A 17,282-nucleotide genomic window follows, 5' to 3' on the forward strand; every position below is an offset into this window, starting at 1 on the left:
AACCGACGAAACTTGCTCAGTGTTGTGAACGAGGATTGGTCCGGGATCATACTTGTAGGGTTGCCAGGTCCCCCCAAATAAAATACAGCAAGAATCCGTGCCACTTTACTACCAAACTATTTGGCAGTTTGCAAAATCCGGCATTAACCGATGGCAAGTATCGAATTTGCATGCAATATTTACATACATACACTGCATACACTGGTCGCGGGCCGCTGTTGCATAGCCACTGTTAGCAGTGAGACGCCATGTTTCTAACGGAGCCTGTAAGGACAAACGCGAGAGAACAAATCAAGCGTCGCTTTACTTGTAGCGGAAGTCCCGCCTCCTCTCTCTCCGCTTCGTCTGCTACGGCCACGGTAGCTTGACCTCTCCCTCGCCTCACGAACCTCATCTGCTGACACGGAGAAAGACGACGAGGACGACATTTGACCGGCTGAGGATACCGTATCGCTCAGGGAAGGGAGGGGGTGAGCAGAGCAGCAGGTCTTTGTTGTAAATTTCAGCCTCTCCTCTAGATGCCACTATAAACTACTTACTTCACTTTTAAAGCCCCAAAATGAAGAGGTTAAAATGACTTGGTCAAAATGCTTGCAGAAACATCACAGTGCAACTGCCTTTCTCCCCCTCCAGCTGATGTCAGCCCTTACTTCCTGCCATCCATTGTCTGTATGCTTTACTGCCACTGCCAGCAATCTCTCGAACCATTTAACCCTCCAAAGCGGCAGGAGAAACCAGCGGGAAGGAGAGAGATGAAATCTGTGCTACTCAAATTAATTTCAAGACCACTTACCAAGTCATCAGACACACGGGGAGCAAAAGGGACAGTAAATTTACCCTGCAACGGGAACAAGTGGGCATATATTGGTAAAAGGGACTTGAGACCTGGACAGCAGCTGCACTGCACAGTAGTGGGAAAGTGGAGATGCCTCACAGACGTGTTTCTTCTGGGCGTCTGTACAATGTTTCAGCAACAAATCCCTCATCCTGAGATTTGACATTGTCATGATGAATGAATTTAAAGCTGGAAAGGCTCAATATGGTGTTGTTGTCTTTACAACAAAGTCAATATCGCAACTTTTATTTGACACAACGCTGCAAACATAGTTTTAACATGTGTAAATGTGCACTTGAAACCTGAGGCTTTTGGGGGCAAACTCAGGTTTCTTTTAAGCCACCAAACTCAAAGATTGAACGCAAACTGGAACTGATATGAAGTGAATAAGAACAACCTGAGAATCAGAGTTGAGTCTTATCGTGATTTCGAACCTAACTATGAGTTGTATCTTTGGACCTTCAAGAGTGGACGTTAAAGTCGGGCTGAAGCCGACAGAAGAAGACGTTCTTTTTAACCAAACTCAAGTTTAATTGCCCATATTTCAACACTTGACAGAATATAAATGACAGCAACTCAAAGTCAGGAGGGTGTCTCTCTTTTTCATTTGTTATATTGCCCCGAGGTTCATTTCAGGTTAGAAGGTCATTAACATTATTCAGCATTCAATCCCACATGTGCCTTAAAATGATGATTTTAAAATATTTAAACAAACGAAAAGAGGATGGATTTAGGGTTATGCACTCACTCTGTTAGATCTTTGACCTTAAAGGGTCATTTAGAACTCCATGTCCAGAACTTGCGCACATTTTTAAATGGATAATTAGCATAATATTGAGCAGAGGGGGCCTCGAAGCAAGTGCTGGTGAAAAGGTTAAGTGCGTTTGTTTATACACTCCTCTTGAAGGTGCCATTAGCAGTGCCTGTGTGTTCCCCTCTTCCTCCAGAATGCTTATGCAGCGAAAAAGTTGTTAAAGTTGACCTTTGCATTATCAGAGTGGAACCTTTCTCACGCAACCGCTCGACTGTGACACCCGGCACAGGCATGATGTTCCAGACTGTGCCAGAGCCACCTTGGTATGTAAAAATAATGTTGTTGTTTTTTCTAGGATTTAGTCTTGAATGTCAGTCCAAAGATTCTGAAATCCAACATGTTTATGAAAAAGACGGAAAATAAGCACTCATTTCACAAGGTAAAGTAAGTCGATTGGAACTATGTGATAAAGATTTTCAGACATTTGACAGCATTTGAGAACATTTGAGGACAGAAATTGTGTGCTTAATTCCATAGAATACCCTACACGACGCAGCCATGGATTTGTATATGATTGATCATTTGTGTATGTTGAAGGAGGTGTTACTCAGTTTACTTATGAAAATAAAGTTTACATTTTCTTTGCTCTCTGTGTGCCGCAAGGCTCTTTCCCTTAGGACTGCTTCCATTCACATTGTCAATAACAATGTCAATGTCAAATTGTGGCAGGTTATCTTTGTCTTATTTTGAAAGTATCTGTTAATCATTGTAAATATATATTTGCCCTAATATGTGGAGATACTCCGTTTTGTAATTTTACCAGTTTTTTTGCCACGTGTGTCCATGACACTATTACGTTGGTTTATTATTGTTGGTGTTGTGGTTAACACCCTGAAGCAAAAAGACCCGCTTTGGCAACCCGGTCACAACAAGGGTCTTTCTGCATGGAGTTTGCATGTTCTCCCTGTGTGTGTGTGTGTGGGTTTTCTCCAGGATCGCCGGTTTCCTTCCACAGTCCAAAAAACATGCACATTTGGGGAATCAATCCAGACACTCTGGATTGGCCATGGGTGTGAGAGTGGATGGTTGTTTGTCTTTGCGTGGCCCTATGATGGTCTGGCGACCTGTCCAGGGTGTGACCCCACCATTTCGCTCTATGTCAGCTGGGATTGGCACCAGCATCCCCCTCATGTGGAGGATAAAGTGGTAGAAGACGAATGGATGGATTTCTGTCAGGACCTTTATTTGTGTGGCTTACTCGCAGGTGCTGATTGTTAACCAATAAAACATTCATGAGTTATTGTTATGCCTTCCAACAAAGGTCCCTGGAAGACGGTTCTGACAACTTTCGCACAATGCTCCTGGAAAATGCATTAGATGAGACAATTCCTCTGACATCGGCACTGAAAAGCTGCCAATTAATCAACACTAACAGCTTGTGAAAATGATCACAGGGGGAAAAGCCACAGAAGACAGGTGAAAGAGTTGTAAAATTATTATTTTTTCATACATATTCAGTTCTCAAAACCAAAGGATCAACACTTAAGCCAAAAAGGTGAAAAGAAATTATGAAATAAAATAGAAAAATCAACACATTCAAAACAATACAAGATTTTATCTCCTCTGGTAATTGGAGCAGCGCAGCTGAGAAGACAGAACACGATTGTTGTTTGTCTGCGAATCAGTAACCTGAAATTCATATGCAAGGAAGACGCATACTTACACCTCATGCGGTCCAAAGAAGTCACATGAATTTATTCATACGTTCTGTGCTGACAGCAGGCAGTAAATAATCATTTGGCGCAAGCGATTGGTGGAAGTATATGGTCTGAGGGAAAGATTGCCGCCTGAGATCCCTCAGCTGTCTTCCTGTTTTAATTCCCAAACAAATGAGACGTACAATGCTTTTGACAGATTGTCTGTCATCCAGTATGTGATAGCTGCTGCTGTGCATATGCTGGGGTGCGTGAATGTGTCTGTGTGTCTTTGTGTGTGTTTGTTTCTGGCTATTTTGGGACAATAGTGTTGTCACTTGACAACACAATGTTAGAGAATATTTCTCAGAAAAACAAATGTGTAGTATTTGGCCACTAGTAACCAAGAATTCCCCCTGAAACTAGATGATGACTCCATTTCAACGTCACATGGGGAACAACGTATTCCTCTTTGTGGTTTGTCATTCTGTCCTTGCACAAAATAACCATATATTTGTATTATTTCACATTTGGTACTGATGTATCTTCTGCTGGGATGACTGGCGACTGATTGTCAATCGCTTGCGTTTACTGTACAAGAACATAGATAATGAGGGGTCAGCCAAGATTGATGGTAAACTGGGGCATGACAAGCATGAGAGGCAAGACAGCTCAGAATCAAGAGAGCATCGAGGATGCTGGAGATGGGGAATAGACAGGAAGAGACAAAGCACTGCAATGATAGCAGACAACGGCACTGGCAGGAGTTCCAGAGGCGGATTGCCAGAAGATCCCTATACGTGGAGTGCAAGCAAGGGCAGAACAAGGAGCTCTGCCTGGGCTGTGAGTACCGCACCATGGACAACGTGATGCTATGGCAACATACTGTTGTGCACTTGTACCTTTGAGGGGAACATCATGTACCGGCGAGTTGTCTTTCTACACAGGTGGCATGATGCAAAAGCTGTGTTTCGACAGAACGGTTCGGTTTGCTTTACTTATTTTTTTGTGTTTCATTTAGGAAACAAAATAACCAACCCCAGCCTTTCCATTTTTTTGGCATCCTTCACTTGGGGTTCCAGAGTTAAATGGTATTGTACAATCCGAGTGAAGCATAGACCGGCTTGGATTGGGGCGACAGAAAAACATCACTCCTTTATAACCACCAAACTTGACGACTTGTTGAGGCCTCAAATCGAGAAGGAAACCAAAACCAGCTGCTGGATGTCCTCCATTGTCTGTTGGGTTGCGACCAACTGTCGTTGCAACGGTATGACGGCACGATACGTATCTCACTGACATGGCCATCGGGCACAGCACACCACCCGGCCAACCAAGTCAAGGTACTGTTCGGCTTTACCACTCCAAACCGAACTGTACCGTGATGGAAACACGGCAAAAGACAGCACCTGCAAAGAAGAGTCAAAACAGACTGTGCTTGTTGGTTGGCTTTATACATGAACCTGTGGTCTGGGCTGGAAATATTGGAAATTATTCTCGTGCTCCTGTCCTGTGACTCCTTGTTTATTGTATCTGAGGTTGCACCTGATTTATAATTTTTTTTGTAGAAGAACCTACTCAAGTAAAAATAAATACAAAAGTGTTTTCTTTTTTGCCCACTATATTATCACACGTCATGATAATTAGTGAAATATAATGGTAAGAATCCTCTACTCGCACCTGCAGTATATCTTTCCCAAGTGAGTCTGGGTGCTAATGTTGTCTTCGCATACCTGAAAGGATGTTAACACATTTTCTCAACTCTCTCTTCTGTTGTTGGTATGCACTGGATAAACAGTATGTGGGCAGAGCCATCTTCAGTCACTTCATATCATGAAATGCACATCTGTTCAGGCAGCACCTGTGAAACAACCCCTTGCCAAAAGTACATTTATTCCAAGGGTTTTTAATCAATTATACACTTAGAAGCATTATGTATGTTTGATTTCGGCCCAAAAACAAACACACACACGAGGGTTAAATGGAAAACACTTTTGCATAGTGTTAAACTGCGAGCACTGGGCCTCCTGCAGCAGAAGTGCTTCCTTGTTTCTTTTGTCACATATTGACTTAAGTCATTGCCTCGCACGAGTGATGTTAAATGAAAGCAAACTGGTGCAGTGAGAGGTAAAAGAGTGATGGCCCTCCTCGGGCCATGAATATCTCAGAAACCTCCACAGTCAGTGAATCTCTCTGCAGTGCTCTCATACATCTCCCGCACCTTGCAAGCGGTTGGTGTGCGCACGCATGCAAACAAGTGTGTTTATGACTGTTTTGCGAGTCCAGCGGCTGGCAAAATTGATTTCAGTGGGTTTTCATATTCTGCTCCGTCTCATCTCCCTCACCAATTATCTGCCACCATGTTGGGCAGCTGCTCTCTGACATGTGCTGCTCTCTGCAGATGGCTGTTCTGTGTAACACTGCCAGGACAAGGGGCAACTGGTCCCTGTGCAAAACAAAATGTGGCGATTGTTTTTGCACAAGACACTTTCACTGTAATGAGCTTTTATTCGATTAAGATCACCTTGTCACGTTAAACAGTCCAGAAGAAGCAGAATGGCGCTCTGGTCAGTGTAAAAAAGGAAGGAAAATGTATTTTGGAATATGTAGTTTGAGAAAAAAATAACTCAGAATCAGAAGTTTTGCATAGAAAAGCAAACGTCTACTTGAGCAGACTGACCGCAGGGGATGTTTACTTGCCATGCACAGTGAATCTTTCTATTGCTCTCACTCTCTCTCTCACTCTCTCTCACTCCCTCAATCACCATTGGAGAAGAGGAGCTGCGATGTAATTGCCAGCCGAATGGGCAGATGGTCCCTTAACTGCATGTTTATCATGTCACTCTGCACATTCAACTATCCTTTAAATTGCAAAGGCTCTGTTGGTGGGCCTCAACGTTAAGGACCTGAATCTATCATGATTAGCAGATTCCCATCATGACCACAATGAACCATATGGGTTTTATTATGGTAGTAGTCGCAGTATTAGTATGATCAGTATTGGTATTTGTATTATTATTTCAGTAATTTGAGGATTAAAGGAGAGAGAGGAAGAACACTTACAATTATGCTAGTCAAAATATTGCAATATCCTTTGACTTCAAGGCAAAATGTCGTGGTTCAGCATCTCTGCCTGTTATATACACTTACCAGCCACTTTATTAGGTACACAGGGCTCCTTGATAGATACATAAACATATTTAGTAGTAAAAAAAATTACTTTTAAACTTACTATACATATATATATACTATATATAACTATAGGGCCCACAGTTGGTGTAGTGGTTAGCACTCTTGCCTTTGCAGCAAGAAGACCCGGGTTCCTGGGTTCGAAACATGCGATATGGGGATTAATGTGAATTGGTCACTCTGAATTGACCGTAGGTGTGAGAGTGTGAGCGAACGGTTGTCTGTCTCTACATGTGGCCCTGCGATGGACTGGCGAACTGTTCAGGGTGTACCCCGCCTAATATCGCCCAATGTCAGCTGAGATAGGCACAGCACCCCCCGCGACCCTCTGGTGGAAGATAAAGCGGTAGATAATGGATGGATGGACTTTTAAACTTGTTTTGACACTTAGAATTCCCAGATACTTACCAACACCACGGTGCACCGTTGCGATCCGACCGTGGAACCCAGGGCACACGGCACGAGTCTCATTCTGTTGACAAGGAGACCACGGTTAATGTAAATGTCCGAGCTGTCCGAGATATCCTTCATTCTTTACTTTCTTCTCGCTGTTCTGCAGTTGCTCCACGGTCTTCCGCTCACGTCTGCCGCGATTGTGTTTCTGTGTATTTATCTGTCAGGTTGTAATATTCACATTCATCATAGTTGTCCTCTTCAAAAGTGGTGGGTTTCAGTCTTTTCTTCTTCTTTTTTCTTTTGATCAGACAAACAACATGGTCTTTGACGGGGCTTTTGACATTTCATCAAAACACATGAAATAACCTTTTAAAAATTGTGTTTTATATCCGAGATCCGATTTATCTGAAACACACTGACCAGTCTGTCTGGCACCAACAGCCAAACCAGTTTAAAAGTCACATAAATCACCTCTCATCCTCCAGTCGAATGCTCAGTTTTAACTTCAGCAGTTCGTCTGGACCAAACCCGCTTGCCCTAAATGCATTGAGTTGCTGCCATGTGGCTGAACAAATGTGCCTAATAAAGTGGACTTTGAGTGTTCTAGTAAATATTTATAAAGTGCCTTAACATGAGAGACAGCAATGGTATTCAAATTTGGAAGATAACTTCACTAATAATCATCACTTTTGACTGACCCTCACAAAAATGTCCAAAAGTCTATATTTGTCTCTCTTTTTTTTTTTGCATAGATTCATTATTGTGGAGAAACAGCTACTCTGGTATTAAACAACTCTAATACCATGTTTAAAACATAACATCATTGCTAAAAAAAATAATACAGAATACTGACAGTCAGACAGGCTGCTGTGCACTGTAGCCTCTCTGATAACTATAATAATGGCAGGATAATACAGTGTATAATGTGATGGATTCACCGGCGTGGTGGTCTATTTGGAAGTTCATCAGTCAAATTTGTTTCCAGTAGATTACTTCTTCTCAGCAGGAGTAAGGTCTTATTAAGTCTGACAAACTGATTATGTACTTCCCTGCCTCCCTTTTCCCTCCACTGTAATTACTTTTCTGACTGATGGCATGTTTTCAGTCCCGTTAGCTAGTTAGCATCTAAAAAAAAATGTCGATACAAGATTTCAGTGGAGCGAAAGTCGTGACCCGAGAAAATCAAAATCATGGGTCCTTTTGGTCGAGGATTTTTCTCATTTTATTATTTTTTATTTATTTTATTAGCACAACAACAATTATTTAGTAGCAAAGTCTGGAAAACAATTATTTATCGAGATGGGGTTTTAATGGCCTGCACAATGTGGACTGAAATGAAAGGTTAAAAAAAAAAAAATCACCACCACCCTCTCAACATTTTTGCTTATTTAACATTTCATAACTGGTCGCAATGTTGTTGTTGGAGGAAAAAATGCGAGGTATGTCTCTGTATGACACCAGCAATTACGACGCTGTTGTTTTTTTTTCCATGAGATGGCCGAAGTTTATGAGGCAAATAATGCATTCGGCATAAGAACATGACTAAACAAGAGGGGAAATTAGCAGATGGGCGATTCTAAAGTGGTGCGTTACAGATAAATAATACTGCATTGTAAACAACTTTGGGCAAATAATGGTGCATAACCAGATTACTGCAATGCTCCAAGAAACAGAGAGAAACAAGTGTTGTTCAAGTTAAAACTAGCACAAAGTTTTTTAAATATTCATTAGAGTTAGGAAAAAACACGACTCAGAGCAGCGGAATGCCCGAGCTGAGGTCTGTGTGCGTGTCTGTGTGTCACAGGTGAAGAGTGTAACAAGCATCCTCCTTCAATCCACTTCAAACACACCTACGACTGGATCTGCTCTGTGATTTAACTTGTACGGTGGCCCTGAGGTGCAAAACACAAACGCAAATCGCAAAACACACCACAAATCAAAAACAAACACAAATGCAGAAAACACAAAAGCATTAACTCACAACGCAAACACAAATCACACAACGCAAACACAAAAGCAGAAGTAGTGTTTTCTGCATTTGTGTTTGCGTTGTGAGTTAATGTTTTCTTGTCTTCTGCTTTTGTGTTTGCGTTGTGAGTTAATGTTTTCGTGTCTTCTGCTTTTGTGTTTGCGTTGTGAGTTAATGTTTTCGTGTCTTCTGCTTTTGTGTTTGCGTTGTGAGTTAATGTTTTCGTGTCTTCTGCTTTTGTGTTTGCGTTGTGAGTTAATGTTTTCTTGTCTTCTGCTTTTGTGTTTGCGTTGTGAGTTAATGTTTTCGTGTCTTCTGCTTTTGTGTTTGCGTTGTGAGTTAATGTTTTCATGTTTTCTGCTTATGTGTTGTGTGATTTGTGTTTCCGTTTTGAGTTAATGTTTTTGTGTTTTTTGATTTGCGTTTGTGTTTTTTGATTTGCATTTGTGTTTTTGATTTGTGTTGTGTTTTGCGTTTGTGTTTTACACCTCAGGGCCACCATAGACTTGGCATGACAGCTCGCGTTGTCAACCACTCTCAGAGTCCCAATTCTTATTTGTGTTAACAACAGCCACTCACACTAACTGAAGATATGAAGAGCTTGGACCTGTGATAGCCTGGAATTGAATTGAATTGAAACAAATGAACAGAATCAGTTTTGATTCATAATTACGGTAATCTGGAATTATTCTTCTTGCAAGAATACTACAATTAGATTTATCAGTTGAAGAAGTGGCCAGTCAGTGTGAAGTTTCATGCATTTTATCAAAGTAGTTTAAAAAGTGCATCCAGTTATTGGATCAATGACCTACAACACCGTACAACAAAGTACTATATTGTAATATAATCTATACCTGTGGTTCCAAAACCTGGGGTCCAACCCCCACTCAGGGGGGGGCGCCAGAGATCACATGTGACTTCAGCCCACTCCACCCCACTCTACCTGCCAAGACACACCTCCTCATCAAGCCAACACTACTCACCTGTAATCACAGCTGCTCCTCATCTCCTGCAATCAGCCCTCCCTATATACTCCAGCTCCTCACTCACTCCTTTGCAAGATTGCGCTAAGCCCTCGTGCAATTCTCTCCAGCGTTTATTTTCCGGACTGAGTGTCTGGTGAGCTTCCTGTTTGGGTCAACACTCCACATCTACCCATCATGTCTATGAAACGTAAAAAACTGCTAAAAAACTGACTGGTATCAACAAAGAAAACAAGGCAATATCTCCGGAGTTACTTTTTATGAACGCACAGGACAGTTTGTATCAATTTACACTGTGTGTATAGGAACAAAAACACACAACTGCTGTTTATTTTTACATATAAACATTTGAAATAATGCACCTTTGTTTTTTTTGGTGTTTCGTGGACAGGAGTTCGGGTTTGTCTTAGACGCAAGCAAGGGAAAACCACTGGTCTATACAACACTTTACTAAAAGACACAATTACATGAGGAGTCCCCCAAGGCCCCATTCTCGGGCCCCTACTTTTGAATATTATACACTCTCACTGGCTCAAATGGGCTCACCATGAACTACTTATCCCAAGTAAAAAAAAAACACAGATATATTAATAACCAAAATAATAATACAATACATCAAAAAAGTGAATGTTTCATTACTCGAACTTTGTAAAAGGGGTAGAACACTTCTTCAGTTAATCTAATTTGAATATCAAAGATTAGTTTAATTACTGCTGGGAGTCCACATCATTGTTTTCATCTGTTAAACAGGCTAAAAATACACAACACATTCTGTGTCGGCCTGTAATCTGAGAATGAAATGATCATGTTATGAGCCTTAAAATGGCTTATACTGAATTTTTCTTGTTTCTTCAGTGTTCTTGTTGTATTTCTTGTGCTCTTTCCCGGTGTGTAAATGTGTGGAGTGACACAGAGTCTCCTAAATGCACCTGATTTGTTTACTGATTGATATTTACTTGCGTGTCTTCAATCGATCCAATACCAGTCGTGCACTTGAAAAGGACGTGTGTGCAAAAGCTTCCACCGATTATCAACACGGAGAATCTTCAAATAATGGTTGAGATCAGTCACATGTTCACATCTACAGCACTTGACCTTTATCAGACCATTGGCAAAACCATCAGTAGCACTAATGATGAAGCAGTCAAAGAGTGCGAATGTGGCAATTATATTGTACTTTCTACCGAAAAAAAACCTGACCGAAACATCACAAGACACGACTGTTAGTGTCCTTCTCCTGACAGCTCTGCCTGTGACGAGCTCACGGGTTTGATTGTGTGTTTGTGACCTCTTTGTCACTTACCCGATTTGTGTTCTCACTGTAACTTCACAAAGTGAAGGATGTATGTCCAAGAGCAAGTGGATGCACAAGCGCTACTGTAAGTGCTCTGTGACATAATGTTTGTGGACGTGATGTGAGCAATAAACCCATGTAAATTCGAAATGTTACGTGTAGCGCTGAAGTTGCGGTAAATCTGAACCAACCGAGTACAACAGTCCAGCTTTTTTCTAGGAAGAGAGCTGTTGTTTTTTGATGTAAATACAACTGAATGCTTGTTTTTGATTGAAGAGGATGGTGGAAAAAAAGAGAGTGACTGAATGAGAATGAGGTATGAGCCGCTCCTGTCTGAGCCGATGAGTGTCCAACTTATTCAATTTGCTGCCACAGCTCAACATGTGACACAATGAGAGACACAGGAGCTGATGTAGACTTGTGATCTCACTAGTTATTTTTTGCAAAATATATACATATTTGCATGTTCTTATTGTAGTATATAATGAAATGTTCTCTTTTTTTAGCGTAAACTTTCATTTTAGCAGTTACAATTGTGCTAACAGGAAGTAGCCACTCCCGCTCTCTAGCTTCATTTCCTGTTCTCGTTCCACTACTACCATGGTGGAACCCAGATTTGTCTCACCTGTGTCTCATGTCCCCAATCCATTGTTTTTCGATGGTCTTGTCAGTTTATTGCAAGATTTTCAGCTTTATTTCTCTCACGTCCCCTCAAGTTTGAGCCTGTTTGATAGTTTTGTTTACTCTGTTTGAGAATTGTTGCCTTTGCCTTGCTTGACCGACCCCTGTGTACTGAATTCTGCATTTTGCATTTTAAAATGGCCTTTTTCCCCTGAACCCTCAGTGTCAGAAGACAAATCCCAATCTTAATGAAAACTTAACTGCAAGGATGTGTGTTTTTTTTAAAGACATCAGTAGATACTAGTGCAGTGCCCATATGAAGTATCTATTCCTATAGTGGGAGCTGAAGAAGAATTTGAAGTTATGGTAATGCATGATAAGGAAAATATAGGCTAACATAATACAAACACTGTGCAACCTCATTATGCACAATGCAAATGTTTTCCTTTTCGATTAGCCACTGGCATAGCTGCCAGTCACAATATCTAGCTACGGTAATGCTAATCGAAAATGAAAACATTTGCATTGTGCCTAATGAGGTTGTTTTTGTATTATGTTAGCCGTACGATAATGCTAATTGTAGCATCGCTAGCTTACCTTTGGAAACCGGTTCACCAAGTTAGCTGCAAAGTAGTTGCATGCTAATGCAAAATAAATATGTGCTCTTATTGGAGAATGAACAACGGGTCGTTTCAGTATAACACCATGTTCTGAGGTGAACCGTGTGAAAATGTCTCACCCACCGCGAGGACAGCCTCTTCACTCCCACCTCCCCGCTCCGGACAGCGCAGCTGCTGCTGATGAGCCGGTGCCTGCCTGGTGTTGCGTGATAAATCGGTGAAAATTAAAATTCCTCCAAAAAATGTGAAAATCAAGGATGCACGCCATCGGGCCATGCACGACCCATATCCAAAGTCTTAGGGCAATCTGACTAACGGTCAGTGAGATATGCCTGTCGCAGACACATCGACGCAACTGGCTTTATAGATAGATTCTGCATATGAACACAGTCCTGCTTTAATCATGTGAGCATGTGCAGCTGCTGTTAGTGACAAAGGGAGGCTAAAGCTTTAGGAAGGAAGGAAAGAAAACACATTCCACTGATGAGCAGCTGACCTTTTTGTTATCTGATGAAGCTCGGGCTCCTTTTATATTATGATCAAGATTTGTCTTATTTTTATATATATATATATAAAAAAACTAAAAAAAAACTTCAAAGAAGTAGCCTTTAAACAAACCATTAATGAAGGATAAATCGGTTTATCTGGAAAAACACGACATAAAATGGCCAAGGACAGTTTCAGTATGGTTTAGTCACGATGGCTTATATTAAAAACAAACACATTTTGTCTAATTAATTAACGAACGCATATAGCTTTAATTCACACTAAATGGGCAAATACCCTCAAAACTTCAAACTGTGACAATAGAATTATATTAAAAACAGCTTCTTTTTGTAAGACTAAGGGAGGATACAGGATTAGCATTGGTATTAAATCAACTTGGATTAGGGCATTAGTGAGGAAACTATGTTTGTGCTTTTCCTCTGGTGCAAGAATATATATATATATATATATACTTAATTAGTTCATATTTTTCAAAACTGACTTGACTCACGAGTGGTTCATTATCACTTTTATATTATAACTGTTCACTGTACTATAATATATTACAGCCATAGTATATTGGTATTAAGTAAATAACATTTCGTTATTGTGTTATATGATTATTGCACTTCACACATGCTGTATACGTTTTATCAGTATGTGTTATAGCTATGGTTTGATTGTTCTCTTTATTCTCCCAACAAATGTGTGTTTTATTGTTTCTTGTCCGTTTTTATTACGCACTCGCTGCTACCGTACCACCTGCATTCCCTCCGTGGTGATCGATTAAAGGAGATTAATTGTAATCATACGTAGTTTTATGACATTATTTTAACTTCTGATAGCCTCAGCTATTACTAATTTTGTTCTGTGCACACAGGCGTTAACCGATAATGAACCTGTTCTGTGAGTCATTTGTCATGCGTCCATTTATTTTCTTTTTATTGTTTTAATTAGGAATATGTAATCGGATTAATCTGGTGAACGGAGAGTATAGCCGATAAAGAAATGAAGGTAGCAGTAAATACATTAAAAGTATTTGTGAATGATCAGTGTGCATGCCTGTGTTTACAGCCGTTTAATAGTGTGGCAGCATTTCACTCAGATTAATAGCTGGAGATATGAGTCAGTGGTTAACCACCTTGCTCCATTCAGCGTTCATATCAGCATAACCACTTGCTCATGAGTAGTGACAAGAGTGAAATATACCTCAATGTTTTCTCTGTTTTACTCGAGTAACTGTGTCATTCATCATCGAGAAAGTGCAGCCTGACGTCGTGTACGTCGCGCTGCTTTTTGAACACGACCTTACACTTTGCCTGGGTTTCCGTGAAGGGAAAGAGGGGAAAGAGCGCCGTGAGCTGAATAATCAGCACTTTTTTTCATTGTTGTACCAAATGTAGACATTTATTTATTTTTACTTTTTTTTTATGCGCGCTGTTCTTTTGTGCACAACCGGGTTTTGGCTCGTTCCAGGAAGACACATGTAAAAAAAACATCTCGGAGGCCTGAGTTTAGAAACTGAATGTTGTTGTTTCTTTTGCGTAACGCTGCTGTGAGCCTCTGACTCCATTAATAACTTGTGCGATAGTGTGTGTGTGTGGGGGGGGTGGGGGAGCTGCTCTGTGAGTCACAGAAACCTGAGAGCTACAGTCACCTGTCCTGCTACCTGAGCCCAGACCCTGGGGGACAGCGGAGGAGAGGATGAGGGTAGACAGCTGCACCGAGCTGTCCGGCCAGAAGGGCTCAACTCAAACGGACAAGGTGTAGCCTTGCTGCTGGAAGCCCCTGCATAACAAAACCACAGGATTAACTGAGAAATATCAACATTTAACTCACAGTTTAAGGGTGGCTGACTGAAGCATGTTAGGTTCATTTGTGCTGATTCCTTTGCTCTCTGACCCCTGTCAGCTGAGCGCTTCCACGGAGGCTTAAGGAAATTAAGGCTACAAGCTCGACTGGATACCTGGTGCATTTCACATTTCGTCTGTTATGCTCCCGCCGGAGTGTATTCGAGCTCACGCTGTGGCCTCTGCAGCAAAAAATCTGCTTTATAGAGACGTGTAGGAGCTGATGTCTTGGGCTCGACACTCTATGAGGTAAGACGGTCTTCTTTCATTTCAGAAAGCATGATTGGAGTTGTTTTTGCCATAGCATTTCACATTACATTACTATTTATTGCATTTATTTATTCATGTATAGGTTGACATGTACACAGAGGCGATTCTAGAGTCTGTAGGGGCCCTAAGCAAAAATTCCCAGGGGGCCCTTCCAACCAGTGTTCATCACCGTTATTTTTTAAGTAACATGACACCAACGAAAAATGTATGAGTTCACTTTCTTTTTTTTTTTCGAAATGAATGAAATGTGAAAATATATATGTAAAGAACAATAAAATACTGTAAATAGCTTTTAAAAAACTATAGAAACAATATAAATATATAGAACAATAGTAAAAAAAGATATGCATTAAACTGTAAATAATCCTCCTCATTTTCTAACTTGCAGAACAATAACTTCACACGTAAAGTGAGGTGGGGCCCCTTTAGGGAGGTTTCCTACTGAGAAGTCATTGCAAATCGCCCATTGTTTTTTAAGGGGGACTAGGATGCGGCTGGTCACTGCATATTTCACTAAAACAGCCCTCATGCACCGAGTGTCGGGGGGGGGCCCCCTATCAGCTCGGGGCCCCAAGCAGGCAACTGCATATACAGCTTGGTGGCAGCACCAGGAGTTAGATATAAGCACACTTTTGCAACTGGTGTTCCCGGGCAAGAGAAGTCAACAGCACCACGAAAAACACAATCATCACCTATTATATCACATTTTTTCATTCGATTTTATGATGTTTATTTATGTACACACAGAACATATTCATATTACAATGTGTCACAATTGCACATTTAATGAGAACATAATTTCATTTTTCCTCTATGGTCCCTCCCTCAAACTTTCTTAATTAAAAAAAAACAAGGACAAATGTTGAAAAATGTGTTGTTTTCACAACACTTTGGGATGCACCACCAGTACAAAGATGGCTGATAATGTGGGAAAAAAACACAGTCAAAGGGGGAATACAGCAAATGATGAATTGTGTACAGATGCCCTCTGAGGCCACAGCAATGTTTTTTTTTTTTGCTGCTGTGAATTTAAACAGATTATTCCCCCCCCCCCATGTGACCACATTCCTGTGACCCACAGTCAGGACCATTTAAAGCAGCCTTGGCTCACTCTGACAAATTGTTCTAATACTGCAGACCAGTGTGAAGCTGCTGCACGGCGTGTGCCGCATGTACCGTGAACACCATTTACCGCGTCGCTGGTGATTAATGCGACACACGTGTGGCGGAAAAAGTAATTTTAACCTTCATTTAAGGCTCGGTGTGGAACATTTAGGAGGTTTTATTGACAGAATTTAAAAAGGCTGTGTTTTTGTAAGCGTTTTTGTAGACTCATTAGCCTTTTATACGCACTTTAGTAAGTGCGTTTACCAATTGACAAAGGTGCTAATAAGCTAATGCGCTCTACCAAAAATAGTCCTTGGAGAAAATATCTTAAAAAGTAATAAGCTGCATCTTGCTCTTTTTCTCTGCATTCACAGATAATGAGTACAACATCCTTTGCGATACACAGTAGCCCGAGGGTGTTACAGTAATATCTGCTGACTCTGTCTGAAACTAAACGTCAAATATCTTGTCGTTGCAGCCGTGCTTTCTGACGCTCAGTCATTTGCCAGGCTGTTAGAGGCACTCGGAAAAGTGTCACTTGCTTTTGTTTTTTCGTTTAACTAACAGTTTCGATGCGTTTTAAACTGTGATACATTAGCCGTCGAGCATGTCGAGCTCATCTCTGAGAAGAAAAGGAAAGAGAGATTTACATGATCGAGGCAGCGCGAGTTGCCAGTTGCCGCCAGTGCACTTATCTACAAAAAAACACTGTGATGAATTTGACCACATTTAACTAGTTTTCAAATGAAAATGATTGGCAACGTGTCACAATTTATAAGCTAGCTGGTCCTGTCAAAAAGTGGCAGGGTTCCAACACCTGACATCCATTTCAAAGACTTTTCAAGGACTTTCCAGGACTAATTTCTCAAAGTCTGAACGACTGAATGTGCTGACACTGCTAGTAAGAGCCGTTTCGTCCATGGCGTCCACTTTTGTTGATTTGCAGCACACTCTGCATCTGGACTGAAGTGATTGTCCTCAGGGTCTTGGTTCAAGTCAGTCTTTGTAATTTTCTTTTGTGAGACGGAGATCTTGGAATTTGCATTTCCCGGTGCGTCACATCGTCATTTGTGCTCTATCGCTTAAAGGTGCCATATGTAAGAATGTGGCCAAAAACGGTTACTACATTCTAATTCAAAATACCGAGGTCTTTTGTCTGTACTGTTGTTGTTGGTGAGTTCAGTTTGTTATATGAACATTATTCCTGAGTCTCT

At 41.1% G+C, this 17,282-nt stretch overlaps 1 protein-coding gene across 1 annotated transcript in view; it reads left to right on the forward strand.

The window, feature by feature from the left end:
* Positions 1 to 3,978: 3,978 nt before the first annotated feature.
* LOC310933851 ((E2-independent) E3 ubiquitin-conjugating enzyme FATS) overlaps positions 3,979 to 17,282 on the forward strand; it is a gene marked incomplete at its 5' end in the record, with an annotated part of 28,618 nt that continues 15,314 nt past the window's right edge. Inside the window, one exon of the mRNA XM_083897422.1 lies at positions 3,979 to 4,126. Within this exon, the coding sequence (XP_083753548.1) occupies positions 3,979 to 4,126 (148 nt within the window). The remainder of the gene's footprint in view (positions 4,127 to 17,282) is intronic.

This window comes from Microchirus variegatus (assembly GCF_963457635.1).
Source record: "Microchirus variegatus genome assembly, chromosome: 11".
NCBI lineage: Eukaryota > Metazoa > Chordata > Actinopteri > Pleuronectiformes > Soleidae > Microchirus > Microchirus variegatus.